The sequence below is a fragment of the Globicephala melas genome, chromosome 18, assembly GCF_963455315.2.
Source record: "Globicephala melas chromosome 18, mGloMel1.2, whole genome shotgun sequence".
NCBI lineage: Eukaryota > Metazoa > Chordata > Mammalia > Artiodactyla > Delphinidae > Globicephala > Globicephala melas.
In genome coordinates this window covers 19075111-19095675 of record NC_083331.1, presented here as the reverse complement: position 1 = coordinate 19095675, position 20565 = coordinate 19075111, and the positions used below count along the sequence as shown (strand labels likewise).

General features: G+C 37.0%; 1 protein-coding gene across 2 annotated transcripts in view; it reads right to left on the bottom strand.

Moving 5' to 3' along the window:
* Nucleotides 1–1256: 1256 nt before the first annotated feature.
* Nucleotides 1257–20565, bottom strand: part of SUCLA2 (succinate-CoA ligase ADP-forming subunit beta) — a 48020-nt gene continuing 28711 nt past the window's right edge. For both annotated transcript variants that reach the window (XM_030882276.2, XM_030882279.2), the window contains exons 6-11: nucleotides 18918–19056; nucleotides 12414–12575; nucleotides 12177–12319; nucleotides 7374–7494; nucleotides 6558–6646; nucleotides 1257–2042 (exon numbers count right to left, since the gene is read on the bottom strand). In XM_030882276.2, coding sequence (XP_030738136.1) covers nucleotides 1968–2042; nucleotides 6558–6646; nucleotides 7374–7494; nucleotides 12177–12319; nucleotides 12414–12575; nucleotides 18918–19056 — 729 coding nt within the window. In that variant the 3' untranslated portion in view covers nucleotides 1257–1967. The remainder of the gene's footprint in view (nucleotides 2043–6557; nucleotides 6647–7373; nucleotides 7495–12176; nucleotides 12320–12413; nucleotides 12576–18917; nucleotides 19057–20565) is intronic.

The window sequence follows — 20565 nt, the reverse complement described above, 5'->3', positions numbered from 1 at the left end:
CCCGAGGACAGGCGGGCACAAGGAGAAACTGAGGTTAACAGCCACGTGTGGGGGCCATCTTGGGAGTAGTACTCAAACTTGTAAATAACTGCATCACCAGAACTACCACCCAGCTGAACTGCTTCCATTTTTCTGACACATAGAAATGATGAGATTAAAATTTTGTTGTTTGAAAATCACTAAATTTGGGGATAATGTATTATGCAAGAATAGATAACTAGAACACTGGCATTACATCCTCTCTGAAATACCAAGCATTGTCTTTAATTCCTGACTAGACCCAACCAATACAAATGCCAATATCTTCTGAGCTAATCATTGGCTGGCATTCTTTAGAATGATTTTTTTTTAATTAAAAGGTAAAGACTTGGACTTTTAATTATAACTTTATCACAATTTTAAATGGTTTAATGGCTCTTAGTCTTTTAATGTATAGGCAGGGAAGACAGACCAATATATAAACATATGATATACATATAGTTGGTTTCAATATATATATATTTCATGTGTTCTCTATATAATTTCCCTCCCTCTCTCTGCCTCTGTCTCCCTCTCCCCTCTAAATAATTCTAGTGAAGATGAGAAAGGAGCTTGACGAAACTGAGGTACAGTGAAATTTAGAAACTTGCCCAACTTATATAGCTAGTAAGTAGTGGAGCCAAGATTCAAACCAGATTCACTTTCAAATTCTGCGCTCATAATCAATTATGCTATGCGGCCTCTCACTCTGTGTGTGTGTGTGTGTGTGTGTGTGCGTGTGTGTGTGTGTGTGAGAGAGAGAGAGAGAGAGAGAGAGAGAGAGAGAGAGGGAGAGAGAGAGAGATCACGTTTTAAGAAATAGGTGTAAGTTCTCAAATTCACCAGTATGTTTACATACATAGTCTACTGCTTGGCTGGTATTTCCTTCCATGGTACTTACACTGTTATTATCACATGGTCTGAACATTGTTAATAGTTAAATATCAACTGTTCTATGCAATGAAGAAAAGATGGGCATGCACATATATACATACACACACACACACATACACAAATTGGGACACAAAAGACAATGTGGACTTTTTCGAGAAGGTACCAGATGGCACACACATAAACAGTAGAATTCAACTGAAATATCTGTAGATCGCTTTATAATATGTAATATCATGCCCCAGTACATGATTTACAAATCAGTTCCTGAGAGGTGTTTAGTGCAATGATAAACACATCACCTTCACTGTGTTTACTTAAGAAAGAAAAAAAAACATTAATGCAAATCACATTGGGAGATTTTTTATTAATTTAAATTGACATTGTTAATTTTGTCTGCCAAGGTCCTTAGTAAATATATCCTTACATGATACAAACCTACAGGTTCTTCTCAATACCACAAGATCATGAGGACTTGCAGATATCAATGTTCTGTAATGATTAAAACAATGCTCAAATAATTCACAAGTTACTTTCCTGAAATACTTAAAAGAATATTCTGAGGAGTGTTTGAAAGGTCTGTTTATAAATAGTGACTGATATATTTAGTTAGGTATTTGGTGTTGAAGATAAACACTTCTTATATAAACATTGTTTTAATACACTGCTCTACTAATGAAACTAGTTATTAGATATAATACATTTCTGACACTAAAGAATAAAGCTTTGTCTTCATATTTATTTCATTCATAAGACTCTTATCAATGAAGAATGCTGTACCCAACAATAAACTGGCATATTGCAAGTGACATTCTGTAAAACTGAGAAAGAAAGCTACAACAAAACAAACTAGATAACTGCATTACACATACTTTATACAAACAGCCCATTCTGTACAGAATTAAACGCAGATCAAATGCTTTTAAAAGTTTTTGTGCCTAGACGGTAATTACAATCTTCACACACTAAAGAGAAAAGGAACAATAATAATACAGAACTCAGTATTTTTAACAATTATAACACATTTAACATCTTCAGCCAACCACTGGGTTCTCAAATCAGATTGGCAACTGAAATTTCACATCCACCTGGGCTTGCTTGGCTAAGGTCACTATCTCAGAGAGCTTTACAACCTGAAAGGAAAAAAACAAGCTTTGTCTCTATTTTCATAAAAACACAGAATCAGAACGATTGGTCAATGTAAAATTAATTGCATGTTCAGTCTTTTTCATTTAAAATATCTGGGCTATTCTGACATTGTTATAAATCACTTCACAGTCTTACAAGCATTTGCCACTCTTGAAGGATAGTCAAATCTAACACTGTTCACAACCCACACCATAACCCACACTGGATTTTATTCATATATATAATATCAGAAGGTATTAAATAAATACATATCTGATATATGTATATATCTCTTCATCATTGCCTAAATTTTATCCATATTTTTTTCCTTTTTTTAAAATTATAGTTGATTTACAAGTTGTGTTAGTTTCAGGTGTACAGCAAAGTGATTCTGTATCCCTTATAGATATTGAATATAGTTCCCTGTGCTATACAGTAGGTCCTTGTTGGTTATTTTTTTATATATAGTAGTTTGTATCTGTTAATCCCAAACTCCTAATTTATCCCTCCCCAACTCCCTTTCCCCTTTGGTAACCCTAAGTTTGTTTTCTATGTCTGTGAGTCTGTTTCTGTTTTGTAAATAAGTTCATTTGTGTCATATTTTAGATTCCACATATAAGTGATATCATATGGTATTTGTCTTTCTCTTTCTGACTTACTTCACTTAGAATGATGATCTCTAGGTCCATCCATGTTGTTGCAAATGGCATTATTTCATTCTTTTTTATGGCTCAGTAGTATTCAATTGCATATATATACTACATCTTCTTTATCCACTCTTGATGGACATTTAGGCTGCTTTCATGTCTTGGCTATTGTAAATAACGCTGCTATGACCATAGGGGTGCATGTATCTTTTCCAATTACGGTTTTCTCCGGATATGTGCCCAGGAGTGGGATTGCTGGATCATATGGTAGTTCTGTTTTTAGTTTTTTGAGGAACCTCCATACTGTTCTCCATAGTGGCTGCACCAATTTACATTCCCACCAACAGTGTAGGAGGGTTCCCTTCTCTCCACACCCTCTCCAGCATTTGTTATTTGTAGACTAAAATACAGACTGGCCATTCTGTCCAGTGTGAGGTGATAACTCACTGTAGTTTTTATTTGCATTTCTCTAATAATTAGTGATGTTGAGCATTTTTTCATGTGCCTGTTGGCCATCTGTATGTCTTCTTTGGAGAAATGTCTATTTAGATCTTCTGCCTTTATCTTTAAAGATAGAAACAGTGACTGTCTTAGCTGGATACTACAGAACGCAAAGCACATCTAAATAAAAGCGATTCTCTAGTGGTCCAGTGGTTAGGACTCGGCGCTTTCACTGCCGGGCCCCAGTTTAACCTCTAGTCGGGGAGCTAAAATCCCGCAAGCCTCGCAGTGCGGCCATAAATAAATATATAAATCTTTTAAGAAATGTAAATAATCTTAACTTACAATGTTGCGATAGGAGCTTGGGTTTAGGAGTTAGTATTTTACTTTCTGTCAGTAAGTTAACAATTATCAAGCTGAATTCCAATGCTCTCTCTATAATCTGTCTGGGAATATCCAGCTGGTACCATACAACATATACAAATTATACATATCTAAAACCAAACAACAGATTTAGCTTCTCTCCTCCCCAGCAGCGTAGTTAAGAGAAGGTTTTAAAGTTAGACACCTTGAGTTCAGATCCCACTCTGATGCTTATGATACATGATCCTGAATAAGTTAATTTATCTAGCCTCTGTTTCTTCATCTATAAAAATGGAGATTATTTCACCAACTTGTATTAAATAAGATAATACGTGAAGAAAAAAAAAGGCTTAGCATTGCATGCACAATAAATTATAAATGGTAGCAGTTGCTAATATTCATATTATTAACATTGTCATGACTTCCATAACCTCCTACTCAGTAGAGAAGGACTACAGACACAACGAAAATCAACTGTTCACTTTTATTTTTCATGGTCTAATTGATCAAGCTCCTATTGATTCTTCTCCTTTCTCTCCATGTCCACAAAGCTTTTCTTAATTTAGGCTCTCATTGCAAACAAGCATATTTTCAGAGAAAAGTTCTAACCTATCCATTACCTTCACCTCACATCTATTTATTACACTAGCCAGATTCCTACTGTCCCTCACTCTTCCCTTCAACAATTGACTCCACATCTCAAAGTCAAAACAGGCTTTCTGAAACACTTTCTCATTCCCTTGCTCAAAATCTTAATTTAAACTCAGGACTGAGTGTAAATTCCTCTGTCTCTAAACTGCAGTTGAATTTTATTTACTAGCTAAGTTTTTTCCCAAATTATGTCCTAAAGAAGGAAATAAGACCTTTATTATTCTTATGAAAAGTTATCACATTAACAAAGCAAATCTCAAAAGCCTAGTTACTGATTAAACCACATAGCCCCAAAGAGTATTCTGTGAAATGTCTATAAGCACAGGCGGGAAAGAATCAGAAGTTCTCATTTAAAAACATCTCTGTATCTACTAGGGAGTGTGCACCAAGATATAGTGTTAAGTAAAAGAAATGAGGTAAAATACATGTTACCATCATATAATATGGGAAAGTGGAGACATATATGTATACATACATCTATATGTATACACATACATTATTTGCTTGTTTTTTAAAAAGTGAAAAGACGAACAAAAAAATCCTAAGAAAACAAAAAAACTGGTTACCTATGGGGAAGGAACAAACAAGAGTAGGTATAAAGGCTAGATTCTCTAAGTACACCTTGTTTTACAGTTTGAATTTGGAAATATTATAACAAAAAAATTTTTAAGCAATTCCTTTAAAATAAATAAATGAAGCTAACCGTGCATCAAAGGTGGGATAAAACAGAGAACCGTTTCATGTGAATTTTAAAATCCAGTAAATTATGGGAAATACTTCAAAGGACAAAAAGAACTGCACATACAAGTCTTGAACTACTTTCAGTAGTCATATTGTTGGTATTATTATTCTAAAACTGTCATGTCTGTATTGAGGGACAAAGCAAAGGAATATTTATGTTACTACAGAATGGGAAAAAAGAGAAACAGATATCAGATAAGAAAAAAAAACTGTACCTTGGATTTGCATTGGAAATATTGGAAGTTATGTACTCATGTATTTATCTCTTTAAAAAATACATATTTTCCTAGATTTGCCACTTAAAAATATCTAGAAACAATGAACAACCCAATAGTTGTAAGCACCCTTAAAGCTTAAATTGTGCTGTCTAAACACCATCTGGCTGATTCCAGGTCTGCAGCAAGAAATGTAAAGATGAGCCTGAAAAATCTCATCATATCAGAAAGCATATCACAGGGCATGTAGGAAGGACTCAGGAGTCAACCTGAAGAGGTTCCCACTGACCAAAGATGAGATAATCTACGCATCAATAAAAATAACTAAAATGGACTGAACCACATCAAATATATTTAAATCCATGAGTTCAAAATAGCATGTGCATACATGCGTGCATGCAACACACACACCTAAAAACAAAAACTAAGAAACAAAAAAGCCTGGGTCACTTTAGTAGGCCATAATGGAACAAACCCATTATTTTGAAAACTGATCAATAAAACCAAAGAATTAAGTAAGTATCCTGCTTTTTCTATGAAAAATGTACTTCATGCCAACAAACAGTTGATACAAGAAAGTTTCGCTTCTTATAAGTATGCCATATAATAAATAATCACAGAGTTACAAAATCACCACTTTGCATAAATAAAATATTGGATCTAAGTTATGAATGTCAATGACTGCTAGTATTACAAAAAGAGAAGTTATCTGACATTTATATACCTCCTTATGGAATTACACAAAATTAACCATAAAATATTCTTGCTCCCCACTCCTCAAAATCAAATACATATATGATCAAACCTATTGATTGAACTACCAGTTTACAGGAAATACAGGAGCAGAGGAACATGTTAAATGACACCCCATGAATACAATAATTAAAATCCAGACTACAGGAAACACTACAAGACCATCAGCCTGGTTTTTTCAACAAATAAAGTTAAGAATAAAAAAAGAGGCAAGGGAGAATCTATAAAAAGAAATTTAGTGATATATTAACCAACTGCAAGCATAGACTTTTGATCCTAATTCTAACAAAGAACCTAGGCAAAAAATATTTAAGAGAATCAGGGAAATTTCAACACTGACTCAATTCTTTCTTTTATAAAACATAATACCACTATCCCATCTGAAACAAGTAATAATAATCCCTTTATATCATCAATACCTTTATCTTTTACAGATAAATGATGAGAAGTATGAAATAATATAATGTCTGGGATTTGCTTCAAAATAATCATGGGCAAGGAAGGAAGTAGGTAAGAATAAGATGAGACACGACTGAGCATGAACTGGTAATTGTTTAAGATGGGTGATAGGTATATGGGGTTCAATACTCCTAGTGTTTAGCTGAAACACTCATTATTAGCAATATTAGCTGGTTCATTTTAGAATCTAAATGTTTATAAATCTTTCATACACTGCAAATTTATCCTCAGATCAACATAACCTGTTTACCATTTTAGCAGCTTCATCCAAGTCATCACAAGCAAGAATTTTAAGTCCACTGTCCGCTATCAGTGCCTTAGCATCATCAACTCGTGTACCTGGAAATGATTTATGCAAATATAGACATTTTAAATACCTACACAAAACCATTTAAAATGTTTGTCACAATATACATTTACAAATATGAAATTTCAACTAACTTTGGTCATTTAATACAAATGCTTCTAAACCAAATACTATAAAAACCTGGAGTTGCCTTGTGAAATACTTTGCCGTACCACATTAATGGTAATTCAGACAAGTCAAAATTCAAGATACGTACAATAAATAAATAATGTATCAACTTATAGTAAGCAAAACTATGAACAATTTTGCTCCAATGTTAGAATTTTTTAACCCACGTTTTAAAAACTCCCTACTATACTCTCATTTTAAAAATACAGCTATTGGGACAAAGTGAGAGGGTGGCATGGACATATATACATTACCAAATGTATAAAAGATAGCTAGTGGGAAGCAGCCACATAGCACAGGGAGATCAGCTCGGTGCTTTGTGACCACCTAGAGGGGTGGGATAGGGAGGGTGGGAGGGAGATGCAAGAAGGAGGGGATATGGGGATATATGTATTCGTATAGATGATTCACTTCGTGACAGAGCAGAAACTAACACACCACTGTAAAGCAGTTATACTCCAATAAAGATGTTAAAAAAATATACAGCTATTTAAAACTAAATTTAAAACTAAATGAACCAAACCCCTTGGAATTATGAACTTTTAAGCAATTAGAGTTCACAGAACAACTGCAAGATCCTTTTACACTTACCTTGTAACCGTACCACAATAGGTATTTTAATTTCCAAATCCTTTACTGCCATGACTATACCCTGTGCAATAACATCACACCGCATGATTCCTCCGAAGATGTTGACCAGAATAGACAGTACCTGCCAATAAAATGTTTTAGATTAAAATTTTAAAGGAATGACTGTTTTTCCTTCCTTCCCAAGAAAACACTAGTATCTGTGCCTTATGATAAAAGTTAACTTCATGGAAACATTTTCAGACCAAACAGCCATACTCTCTGCATGCAGCTCTCATCACTGAAGTGTGTGCAGTCCACCACCTAGCAAAACTTATTTCCCCTCCTTGGGTAATTTCAACACCTGGCTCACAGTCTCTTCTCTCCTGTCACATATTAACAAGACCTCTTGATTCCATTTTCTTGTTTCCTATTAAGCATAGTCATTACCAACATTACTAACCCAGACCATGTTGTAAGACAACATCATATGCAAGAGCTCCAATTTAGTCCTCATTAACTATCATCTCTTCATTTTTCCCCATCAACTCTACTAACTCTTCACACAAACCAGGCCCTCAAAATTACTCAACATCTGTATGGATGGACACTCCTGGCTACACATCACATCCAAACCTCAGGGCCTATTTGGGTTGGCATTCTTTCATCATCACGCCAGTAGTCTGAATCGCTGTTCTTCTATCCTTTAGAAAAAAACCTTATTTGTTTTTTAAAAAGAGGCTTAGTTTATTCAGCTACACTAGAACTTCTCAACCAGTGAGATAGAAATGGGTTATAGACACACCAAGATATTGTTCCCCTCACCCCTTAGAGCAGGGGTCCCCAAGCCCTGGGCCACGGACCGGTAGTGGTCCATGGCCTCTTAGGAACTGGGCCACACAGCAAGAGGTGAGCAGTGGGTGAGGGAGCGAAGCTTCATCTGCCGCTCCCCATTGCTCCCCATTGCTCCCCACCGCTCCCCACCGCTCCCCACCACTCCCCATCGCTTCCCACCACTCCCCATCGCTCGCATTACCGCCTGAACCATCCCCCACCCCCACCCCATCCGTGGAAGAACTGTCTTCCACGAAACCGGTCCCTGGTGCCAAAAAGATTGGGGACCGCTGCCTTAGAGCAATTAGGAAGGTTCTGGGACAGCTGGCACCTTAAGCCAGTGGCCTCTGACAACAAGCAACCTTCCCCATGTACCTCCCATGCCCCACTGAAATGTTACTTTCTGTGAATGCCATGACAGGAAAAAAGTTGAGACACACTGAGTTATACTAAGCATTCCTTATCTTTACCACTATTATTTCTATACTTCAAGAAATAAAGGTCTAGAATTCATAATGGAACAGAATTCACAGTGGACTCTGGCACCCTCCCATCTCACCCCCTCCTGCCGCATGTGGGATAGCTACAGTACGCACCACAGGCATCATCTAGCACTTGAGCCTCAAGTGACTGGAGCTCTACCATGTCACTTTTACCTCCAGTCCATATCAACTGATTACTACCAAGGACAAATCCTTGACCTGGCCAGAATGAATGTCTCTACAATATCAAATGTCTAAATCCCACTCTTGCTCAACCTCCTCTCCTTTCACTTAACGCCTTTCATCTCTAACTCTAACAAATCCAATCTTTTAAAGTCTCTAGTCCCTCAACCCCTTCCTAATCAACCAGTCTATCAGCTCTCCCCCAATCTGGCGTGCTTCACTATAGAGCCTAGAAGCCACAGCTGAGCAAACCAATGACACTGTCGTGGGCACACTCAGCTTCCTCATAGCCACTCCTCTCTCATACCCAGTCTACCTGCGTCCCCATTCAAATAATACATGATTCCAGCCTATTAGTTTATCCGTTCCAACTTCAAGAAAAGTAAAAGAGTGGGAAAAAACAAAACCAAACACCAAACCTGTGAAACACGAGCATAACCTGAAGAGCAGTATAATAATGATTCATCAGCAATAGTCTGACTCATACCTTTCAACCTTCTTCATGAGCCTCCTATCCCACTTCAAACTCTCTAACTTCTAGCATATGATCTTCCTTTTCCAGTAATACCTTAAGGAGTAACCTCCTCTCCAAAACTAACCTCATCACTAATTACTGTACTGTGTCTCCTCCAGGTCTCCATTCCTTTAGCTATATTCACTCTCTTCTTTATCTTCAAATCTCTTCTCCAGCTAGAAACAACCCATCTTCTTGGTCTTCTACACAAACACGCATACACTGCACAGCTCTTCTCAAGCCGACCTCCACTCAACTGCGAGCACTACGTCCTCCTGTGCCTCCTCAGACCCCACCACCGAAAGAGTAACTCTCCTGTATGACTCCACACCCTCAATTCCCAATCACAACTCAACCCACTGCAGCCTGGCCTCTGTCCCCCTCTCCTCTCTTTCAGCATCTAACACTACTGCCCATTCCCTTACTTCCCAGAACTCTTCACCCTGGCCTTTGATGTCACCACTCTCTCCTGATCTGCAACCATCTCTGTCAGTTTGTTCTCTCCCTCTTTTATTGGGTCTTCCTTCTTTATTCAGTCCTTCAGCACTGGGTGGGAGGAGCCAGGTTCCATTCTTGGTTTCCTCAAATCACTTGCATGAGTCATATCACCAACGCCTAACACTTCAACTTTTCTCAATATACTGAGGACTCTCAAATACACATCTGACCATTATAGGAAGAATATCTTTACAACTATCTACCAGGTATAATCACCACAGGGCAAACTTAACACATTCATTCAAAAATACCAAATTTCTTTACTTTGCTTCTGACAGCACAAAAGATATCACCAATGATTCTCTGCAGCCAGAAGTCCTAACCAATCCCTCCCCATGCCACGCCCAAAAAGGAAAAAAATGAACTTAAGGATTCTATCTCAGCAGTGTAGGTTTCATTGCTTTATTCTTACTGACACTGCCTTTGTTATGGACCTCTTCATCCTTCCCAACAAGCAGGTATAATAACCAAATTGATATCTTCTGCCAGTGTCTCCCTATTCCCCATTTCACACTTTACTAGCAGAATTAACTTCTTTTTTAAAAATAAAAAAACAAAAAGGTAAGGAGTTGATATATATATTTGTAAATGTGCTGGGGTAGAAGTATTAAATTCAAAACTCCTTAGCTATAGATACAGGGATCTTCACAACTTGGATCTCAATTTGCCAACATTACTCCTTATCATTCATCCCAATAATGCTATATCTTTATGCATAAGCATCTTACCAATCCATGAACACAGTGGCCCTCTCTGGACCCCATGCCTCTGCACATTTCCTTCCCCTTGCCCAACTCATTCAATTCTCAACACAGTTCAAGGTATCTTGATCCCTACCAATGACAAATTCTCAGTCTAAATTCAGTAAGACTAGTTACATGAAGGCCATTATCTTATTTCCATAAGCCTTAAAAAAACCCACATTGGGGCTTCCCTGGTGGTGCAGTGGTTGAGGGTCCGCCTGCCGATGCAGGGGACGCAGGTTCACGTCCCGGTCCGGGAGGATCCCACATGCCGTGGAGTGGCTGGGCCCGTGAGCCGTGGCTACTGGGCCTGCGCGTCCGGAGCCTGTGCTCCGCGGCGGGAGGGGCCCCAGCGGTGAGAGGCCCGCGTATCGCAAAAAAGAAAAACAAACAAAAACCCACATTGGTCACACAGTAGATATATTCCTTAAAAAAATATCTGATGAATGATAATATGTCTGTTTCTTGGATCACAATGCTTCACATCTCTTGTATTCTGATAATTATTTATAAATTCGTAACTATAAATTATGGCATATCTATATATAACAGATTATGCAAACATTACAATGAGTGTTTTAGAATAATACTTTACACAAAAAGTGCTCAAGATATGTTAGCAAAAAAAGACTCAAAATGTGTGTATTGAAAGATATATATATGAATGGGTGAAATATATGGCATGTGAATTATATCTTTTTTTTTTTTTGGAAGCCAGGTTTTTGGGGGTTTTTTTGGTTTATTTTTATTTATTTTAGGCTGCACTGGGTCTTCGTTGCTGCGTGTGGGCTTTCTCTAGTTGCGGTGAGCGGGGGCTACTCTTCCTTGTGGTGCACAGCCTTCTCCTTGCAGTGGCTTCTCTTGTTGCAAAGCATGGGCTCTAGGTGCACAGGCTTCAGTAGTTGTGGCACACGGGCTCAGTAGTTGTGGTGTGCGGGCTCTAGAGTGCAGGCTCAGTAGTTGTGGCACACAGGCTTGGTTGCTCCGCAGCATGTGGGATCTTCCCGGATAAGGGCTTGAACCCGTGTCCCCTGCATTGGCAGGCAGATCCTTAACCACTGCGCCACCAGGGAAGCCCCATGAATTATATCTTAATAAAGCTGTTTCTAGAATGATACATATGCAATGTGTATGAGTGTATGTGTGAAATATATAAGCATTAACAAGTCTTAAAGAAAATAAATCAAATCAATAGTAACAAAAGCTATGCCTGGATAGAATTAAAGATGATTTTTATTTTCTTTTTAGCTTTACAGACTTTCCAGATTTCTGGCTTTTTTAGTCAACTAACAGCTCCAAAATTTTTTCTATAGTAATGGGTTCTCATGCCAAATCACTACCGTTTATAGTATTATCTAATACCATCCAGTATTTCTTCACCTTGTTTTCTAAATCACAATGGGAAAGTTTATCTTTCTTTCTTGCTAACTTTTATTTTATTGATTTCAGCAAACTTTTCCAAACTATTGAGGACTTTTGAACTTTAACACTCAACTACTATAACGACCACATTTACTAATTAATCAAGTTACTTCTCTCCATTCAAATTCTAAAACATAAGTTCTGCCCCTACCTTTTTATCTGAAGTGATAAGTTTAAATGCTTCTGTTACTTGATGGACTGTGGCACCACCACCAACATCAAGAAAGTTGGCTGGAGTCCCTCCATGAAGCTTTATTATATCCATTGTGGCCATTGCCAAACCAGCACCATTTACTATCAAGAAGGGAAAATGATTTGTATAAGCAACAAACAAAGAAAATAAATTAAGCTTAGCCAATCCAACTCGTAACATAAAAACAGGTGGTACCTAGACAGCCTATATTTCCATCTAGGCCAATGTAGTTGAGATCTGCCTTAGCTGCATCTTTGTCCCTTTCATCTTCCTGGGTCCAGTCCTGTAGGTCAAAGATTTTCTTCTGGCGATAAGCTGAATTAGAATCAAAATTGATCTTTGCATCCATACATAGCACTTTGAAGGAAAAAAATAAAGTGATGTTAATTTCAAGATAGACACAATAAACTATACAGTAATCAAATATTTTTGACTTCAGAAGAAAAACACATTTTGTTACTTACTAAAGTATTTCAATTTATCTTCACAATTAATTCAAACTGTTTCTTGAAAAAGAATATGTGAAAATTAAAACTGCCCCATCAAAGTTACTGGTTCTACACCTATCCTAAGCAACAGATAAAGAAGGGAAAAAAAAACCCTCAAAAGCATTTAATTTTCTTTTTAATTACCAAGAATTAACCGTCCATGCTCCTAGCTAACTCCTTTGCTTGGGCCCAGGGTCTCAACTCAAGGGGATTGTTCCGCTAATTCTGTCTTTCTTGCACTGTAAATTCCACCCCACTCCACTTTTCTATTGGCTAAATCAAACTGACTTGTAAAAATGCTGTTCTTTCCCCCACCTCAATAAAAAGAAAGAAAAAACTCTTTACTCACTACCTCCCCCCACCCCCTTACTCTCCTCTTTCTATACAACATAACTCACGGAAAGAGCTGTCTCTTTAAACCTGGGGTCAGCAAACTATGGCCTATGGGCCAGATTCAGCCTGTGCTGGTTTTTTTATGGCCTGTGAGCCTACAAAGGGTTTTATATTTTTAATATGTTATGAAGAAGAAAGAAGAAAGAAAGGGTAAAGGAAGAAGGAGAAGAACAAGTAGAGAAATAGCAGTAACTGAGACTACATCTGCCAAGCCCTGCTTAAAAAACTCCCTATACCAGTACAAGTTTTTCTCCTGCCATTCTCTCTTAAATCCACTCTAATCAGGCTTTTACCTCCAGCACTCTACCAAAATGGCCCTTATGAAGGTTAATTCTCTGACTTTAGCTTTCAATATGTATTCTATCCCTTCCTTGCTCCAATGTAACTACAACTTTCTCCTTATTCCTGAACAGATAGAGGCTAAAAGAACTGAGCAGTTTCAGCTGTTGCACAAAACAAGAGACAAAGTTTAGAGTCAGCCAAATTAACTATTAACAACAAAAACCAACATTCTTTCAGAGGAAGCTGACAGAATTCAGTCTCCCAAAATGTCTAGTATACAACTAGAAATTATTAGATCTGTGAAGAAACAGGAAAATGTAACCAAAAATAAAGAGACAAAGCAGTCAAAAGAAACCAAACTCAAGATGACTCAAATTTTAAAGTATCAGAGGACTGTGAAATAGTTATTTTAAACATGTTTAATGATTTAAGGGAAAATATGGTCATAATAAAGCACCACATAAGTAATCTCAGCAGAAAATAAAACTATGAAAGGAACCATATTGAAAATTTGGAACTAAAAAGTACAATATCTGAAATCACTGGTGAATGATAATATGTATGTTTCTTGGATTGTGATCCTTCAGATCCCTTGTATTTTGATAATCATTTATAAATTTATAGTTATAAATTGTGGCATATCTATATATGACAAATTTTACAAATATTAAAATAAGTGTTTTAGAAGAATGCTTTAGTAAATGCAAAAAGTGCTCAAGATATGTTAGCAAAAAAATCTGCATATAACTTTACAGTTGGCCCTCCATACCTGCAGTTTTGCATCCAAAGATTCAACCAACCACAGATTATGTAGTACTGTAGTACATACTTATTGAAAAAAAAATCTGCTTATAAGTGGACCCTCATGGTTCAAATTAGTGTTGTTCAAGAGTCAACCATATATCTATTAAATTAATAAAATTAACATGCCATTCAAAAAACAATGAGGAACACATAGTAAAGGCATTAATCCTTAGTAGGCCTCTAAAGTATATAGACTCAAGAAGATAAAGACAGGTTCACTCAGGTGATGGTGATTCTCCAATAAAAACATACTTGGGGTGAAATACCTAGGAAGCGTATTTCCTAGACCTGAGCCCTGCAACAGTCAGTAGAACCAGCCACTGACAATTCTGCTAACAGCAAGGGTATGTGTAATATCAGTAAACAGAGCCCATACTCAATTCCTAGTGTTCAAAAGAGGAAAAACTTTTAAGAAATGTACATTTTGGGTTTCTTCCCCCCAGAAGTCACAAATGCACCAGGCCAAAATTAATTCCTTACTTGGAGATTTCTCTCAACTGATTTCAGGTCCATAGGTAAGATAATCAAGACAACTGGCATCCTGGGGAGTCTAATATCAGTCCATTCTCTTTCATTCAGCTTTCACTGAGTTTCTGCCATGATCTTTGATAAAACGAAGTACATGGTTCTGAGAATATTATTGTGCCTGGCAGTGGGATCACTGTCCTGGCAGTGGGAATGGCTTGAGTTTGGGGGGAGGGGTTTCTCCAAATTTGGTAATTGAGGGTCAAAGCTGTGATAAACTTATATGTATTATTAACCTTTTGTACACTTTTAGAATTCAGGCACATAAGAGATCTGAAATTCAAATAATATAACTTCTGAAATCACAAAGAAACTCTACCCATTCCTGTGACAGACAGTCCAAACTGCCATAGCTAAAAGAATTTTAAAACTATCTAGAATTCATAACCTCTCATTCAATCAAAATATTTACAAAATTAGAAAGAACATTAATTTCTTTGAACTTCTAACTCAGATAAGAGAATGTGACTTGGGACTTCAGTTCTCTAGGTCCTCTGGACTTTTATCACATTTGGACTTTAAATCCAGCTGTGTCTTTATGTAATCTACTATTAGAGTATTTCAGAGTATTTTAATGCCATAATCTAATCTCACTGATAAACTTTTGAAATTCCGATAGACAACCTGACTGGACATAATGTGGTGTCAGAAACAGAAAAGAATAAATTTTCAGAATTGAGCATAACACTTTCTTAAAGCTGATACTGGTGTACTATTTTGACCCATTTTAGAAATTTCTGGGGGTAAAAATCCAAACTACCTATAGATGCTCCCATATAATAGCCAGAGGAACAATGGCTGGGATTGGAAAGGCAGCCTCAAAGTCAGAACAAGATTACCCAAACAGACAGCTAACCTCTCCTCCCTCAAGAGCTCCACATCCACCCTGATAGATCACAGGCTTGATGGTTGAGCTCAGTGGGTAAAGAAAATACTAAGGAATGTTTGGGGGGGAGGCGGCGGGATCAAATCTTCCCCACTCCTGATGCTTCCTTTCACATTCACTTAGTATAAGATCTGTCTCTCACTGTCTCTACTTAATTCTTCCCAGAGGAAAGGACACAAATTATCTGTCTAGTTAATCTAGATATTATAAAACTAGGCATGCATAATTCTGCTCAATCCTTCTTCCTCTTGGGAGTAAGCTTCCCACAGCGAGCAACCATTTCCAACTGCTATTCCCAAGGCACAGTCTATCCCTGACAGGCCTGCCCTGTTAAAGCCTCATATTTGAATAGATTTATTAAGTCTGTCTAATGGTGTAATTTAGTTGTCAGATCCATTTTAGTTAGAACTCTGTCAGGGAAGATCAGTAATCACTGGAAGATCTCTCAGAAACCCCAATGATGGCAATGGTATGATAAGCTATTTAAGCAATTGTATTCAAATATATACATATATATATATATTATATTACCCTATGTTTTCAGAGCATTACTAGGAAAATAAGTCTAGAGTCTATATGCTTTCCTCTTACAATTATTCAAACAAGTAAATCGGTACAAATTAAGAGGTATACTTCATTCTATGCAGCATATATGTTCCAAAAAAACTGTGCACAAAGGAAATAACTCCAAATTTAGTCATTCAAAATATCCTTAAACTACTATTTTAAGGAATACTATGATAATTTTCCCAAATGTATATTCTATCTTGTCATATGGTAACTTGGTACCAAAAGGAGACAAATATCTATATTTTCTATTTTTAAAAATATTACTTTTGAAACTCAATATGAACCTTATAAATAAAACGTATCAATCTGCATATGTTTATAACTACATAGTCTGCATTGGTCTAAAGTCTCCATTCAAAATATATAAAGAAAGTACTGTGAGAAATGTAGATCTGCTAACAGAGCCTGAGCTTGAACTCATCTGTAAAATAAAGCCTTCTCCTTTCCATTCCCACTGCCTTTGTTACCTCCTGCTTGGACTACTGCTACAGCTTCCTAACCTAAAAGATATACCTTATTGCTAATCTCTTCCTACTCCAATAATGCTGATATACTACTCTCTACCCAAAATATCCCTGTCATACAACTGTGTCATATGTAAGAGCACAAATTCTGCAGCTGACTGTTTAGATTCACCGCCCAGTTCTACCACTAGCCATGTGTCCCTGGGCAAGTCACTTAACCTCTTGGTAACTCAGTTTCCTAACCTATAAAATAAGGATAGTAATAGTATCCACCTCACAGAACTGCTATAAACATTTAATGAACTATAGGGGTCCATATCTGAAAAGTTCTTACAATAGTGCCTAGCATATGGTATTTGCTATGTTTTCGTTAAATAGAGGAAACCTACTATTTCCTACTATAGGAAACCAAAGTATACTTAGAATACTTAGAAAACAAATACAACAATAGAATTAAAATCTTCAAATGAAGAACAAAATCAACAGTCTCTGTATACCGCAATAAACGGTAAGAAAATACAATGGCAGAAAAGATCCCAATCAAAATAGCAACAAAAAAATACTTCTACAAATAAATCTAAAAAGAAATATAATACCTACCCAAAGAAAACAAGTCTTACTTAAAAAAGTATAAATCAAGACTTACATAAATGGAAAAATAGGTATTTCTAGTTGGAAAAACTGATTACTAGGAAGATGTTAATTTTTCCCCAACAATTTATAGGATGAATACAATTCCAATAAAATTCCAGTATGGGGCTTCCCTGGTGGCGCAGTGGTTGAGAGTCCACCTGCTGATGCAGGGGACACGGGTTCATGCCCTGGTCTGGGAAGATCCCACATGCTGCGGAGAGGCTGGGCCCGTGAGCCATGGCCGCTGAGCCTGCGCGTCCGGAGCCTGTGCTCCGCAGGGGGAGAGGCCACAACAGTGAGAGGCCCGCGTACAGCAAAAAAAAAAAAAAAAAAATTCCAGAATGATCGGTTTTGAAACCTGACAAAAGGATTCTAAAGGTTGCCTAGCAATAGGAGTTAGTAATTGGACATCCAAGTACCAAATGCAGGACCAAAGGCTTCAAGGAGTTTGAGAACCCCTAAACTGCATGAAAAACAGTGCATGTGCACATGCACACATGGAAACACTGGTGCAGACTCCTTGGTGAGGGTTACTCGCTTTCATGCAATTTTCACTGCATTTCTTAAAATTTGTCCTTGACCCACAAAGGATTAAGTAATGCCAATCTAAAAGAATAAATAGGTAAGAACTGCCTCCCTTAAAAAAAAATATTGGTTTCATACAGATAATTCTCCTTCACTGGACATTTCATTTTTAAAATGTGCATCAGCCCTCACTCTTTAAAAAAATTTAATTATTTTTAGTTTTATAAACTACCTCTACAATCACAAGAAAACTTACTCATTTTTCTTTATACAACCATATAAATGACCAGCTAAAAATTGACTTCTATAATAATGAATATAACTAATTAGAAGTATAAAAGTGAAAGAGATCTACAAATGCTTAAGAAGATTAGAAATGTCCAAAGAGACTTGAAACAAAATCAAACAAATTATAGCAACAGAAGCAATTAATGTAAAATATCAAGAAAAATTTAGGCTACAATAAAGCAACTTATAGTTTTAGAAAAACTATACATGGAAGGCATGATAATTCAAAACCTGATTTACCTTTTAAACATACGTAAAAGAAAAGCTGTCAAAGTGACAAGCTAATCTTACTTCCCTAATATTAAATGACTCTAGCATCAGAATACACACTTTGTACAATAACCATCATGGTGTCTCTAAAGTTTGAAACCTGGGGAGACTAAAATGGCTAATTCCCCAAAACTACAACTATTTATTCACTACTGTAGTGGATACTCTAATCCATCACTGCCCAACAAAAATTTCTGCAAAGATGAAATTGTTCTTTATGTGTGCTGTCCAATACAGAGCTGTCCAATACATGGGGCTACAGAGCACTTGAAATGTAACTAGTGCAACTGAGAAATATTTTAATCTTATATTATTTCAATTAATTTTAACTGCCACATGTGACTGGTAGCTGCCATACAGTGCAGCTTTAACCCCTCTGTGTGTACATAAATATATATTTAAGGTGTTTGTTTTAAAGGGTCTCTTTAATATTTGTTCACATTCACTCTTTTCATTATAAAATAAGCTTCTACATAGAAATGAGTTCACTTCCTTATGAGTTCAACTTCCTCAGTGAAGAATATGATAAGTGGATAAACAGACAATCAATGTTTGATAAAAGATACTTTACCAGCTCCATCTGAATCCTCTACCATTGGATTTATTTCTACCATGGTTGCATCATATTTCAGAAAAAGGTTGTAAAGCTTAATCATGTTTTCTGCTGCAGAATCCACAATATTGGCTGGAAATCCCATCTTCTGTGCAAGCTGAAATTAATTTGTCTCTTTATTATAGGAATGCTGTATACATCCAATCAACATTAAATTATTACAAATAAAAAACCTTGTAGTTTATCATTTAAATAATAAACATGACTCATTTATGGTTAAACATTAATCACTAAAATAGCATCTACTATCACTAAATGGTTAAACAAAAGTATTTATTCAAAATCCTCACAAAGCAGGTAGTATGCCCATTTTACAAAGAAAGAGATTCAGGGCTTCCCTGGTGGTGCAGTGGCTGAGAGTCTGCCTGCCGATGCAGGGGACACGGGTTCGTGCCCCGGTCCGGGAAGATCCCACATGCAGCAAAGCGGCTGGGCCCGTGAGCCATGGCCGCTGAGCCTGCGCGTCCAGAGCCTGTGCTCCGCAGCGGGAGAGGCCACAACAGTGAGGGGCCCACGTACCGCAAAAAAAAAAAAAAAAAGATTCAGAGAGGTCAAATGACTTGTCATTCGCCTCAATTCCTGTTCCTCCTGTGTTATTCCATAGCCTCCATACTACCACTAAGCCTTATGGCCAACCTAAACTGAAAATAGAGACTTATATTTTATTAAAACTACATATAAAAGGCAGACTGATAATCCAAATGGTCCAATGGCCAAAATATTAATTCACCCTATTTTACCTTTTAGGTAATTTATGAAGAGTGTCTACCAAGCAATGAAGACACATCCAGTCAAACAAGTATTATCCCATTCATTCAAAAATCTACTGAACACCTAATATATGCTAGATTCAAAAGATATACAGGTACTTAAGCTTCTAATCTAGTAGAAAAGTTTACAGTCTTGAGCAGAGATTCCTCCCTAAATATACCTGAAGAGCTTTTTTTTCTTTCAATTTTTATTTATTTATTTATTTATTTTTGGCTGTGTTGGGTCTCCGTTGCTGCACATGGGCTTTCTCTAGTTGTGGCGAGCAGGGGCTACTCTTCATTGCGGTGCACGGGCTTCTCATTGCAGTGGCTTCTCTTGTTGCGGAGCACGGGCTCTAGGCACACGGGCTTTAGTAGTTGTGGCGCGTGGGCTTAGTTGTTCTGCGGCATGTGGGATCTTCCCGGGCCAGGGATCGAAACTGTATCCCCTGCATTGGCAGGCAGATTCTTATCCACTGTGCTCTTCAGGGCAGCCCGGAAGAGCTTTTTTAAAAATGCATACACCAAGGTCTCAACCCAGAAGTTGTGGTTCACAAGTTCTATAGTGGACCAAAACTCCATAATATTTTAAAGTTGTATAAGCAATTCTGAACCACTGGTATAGAAGCCACATGTCTCTTTTTTTATCCTAACTGTTGCAGCTGATCAGGAAACCTATGGAGTAGCTTTTTCCTCTCTTCCAATTGCTATCTAAGGCTACAATACATCTGACTTTCAATAACAGAAAATATTAAATTCTTTGAAAGTGAATGTGATTCTTGCAAGAAGACAAATGCAAATAATCAAATGAAAATAAAGTGGATGATCAAACTAAGAAATGTAATTTTGGGTTAAAA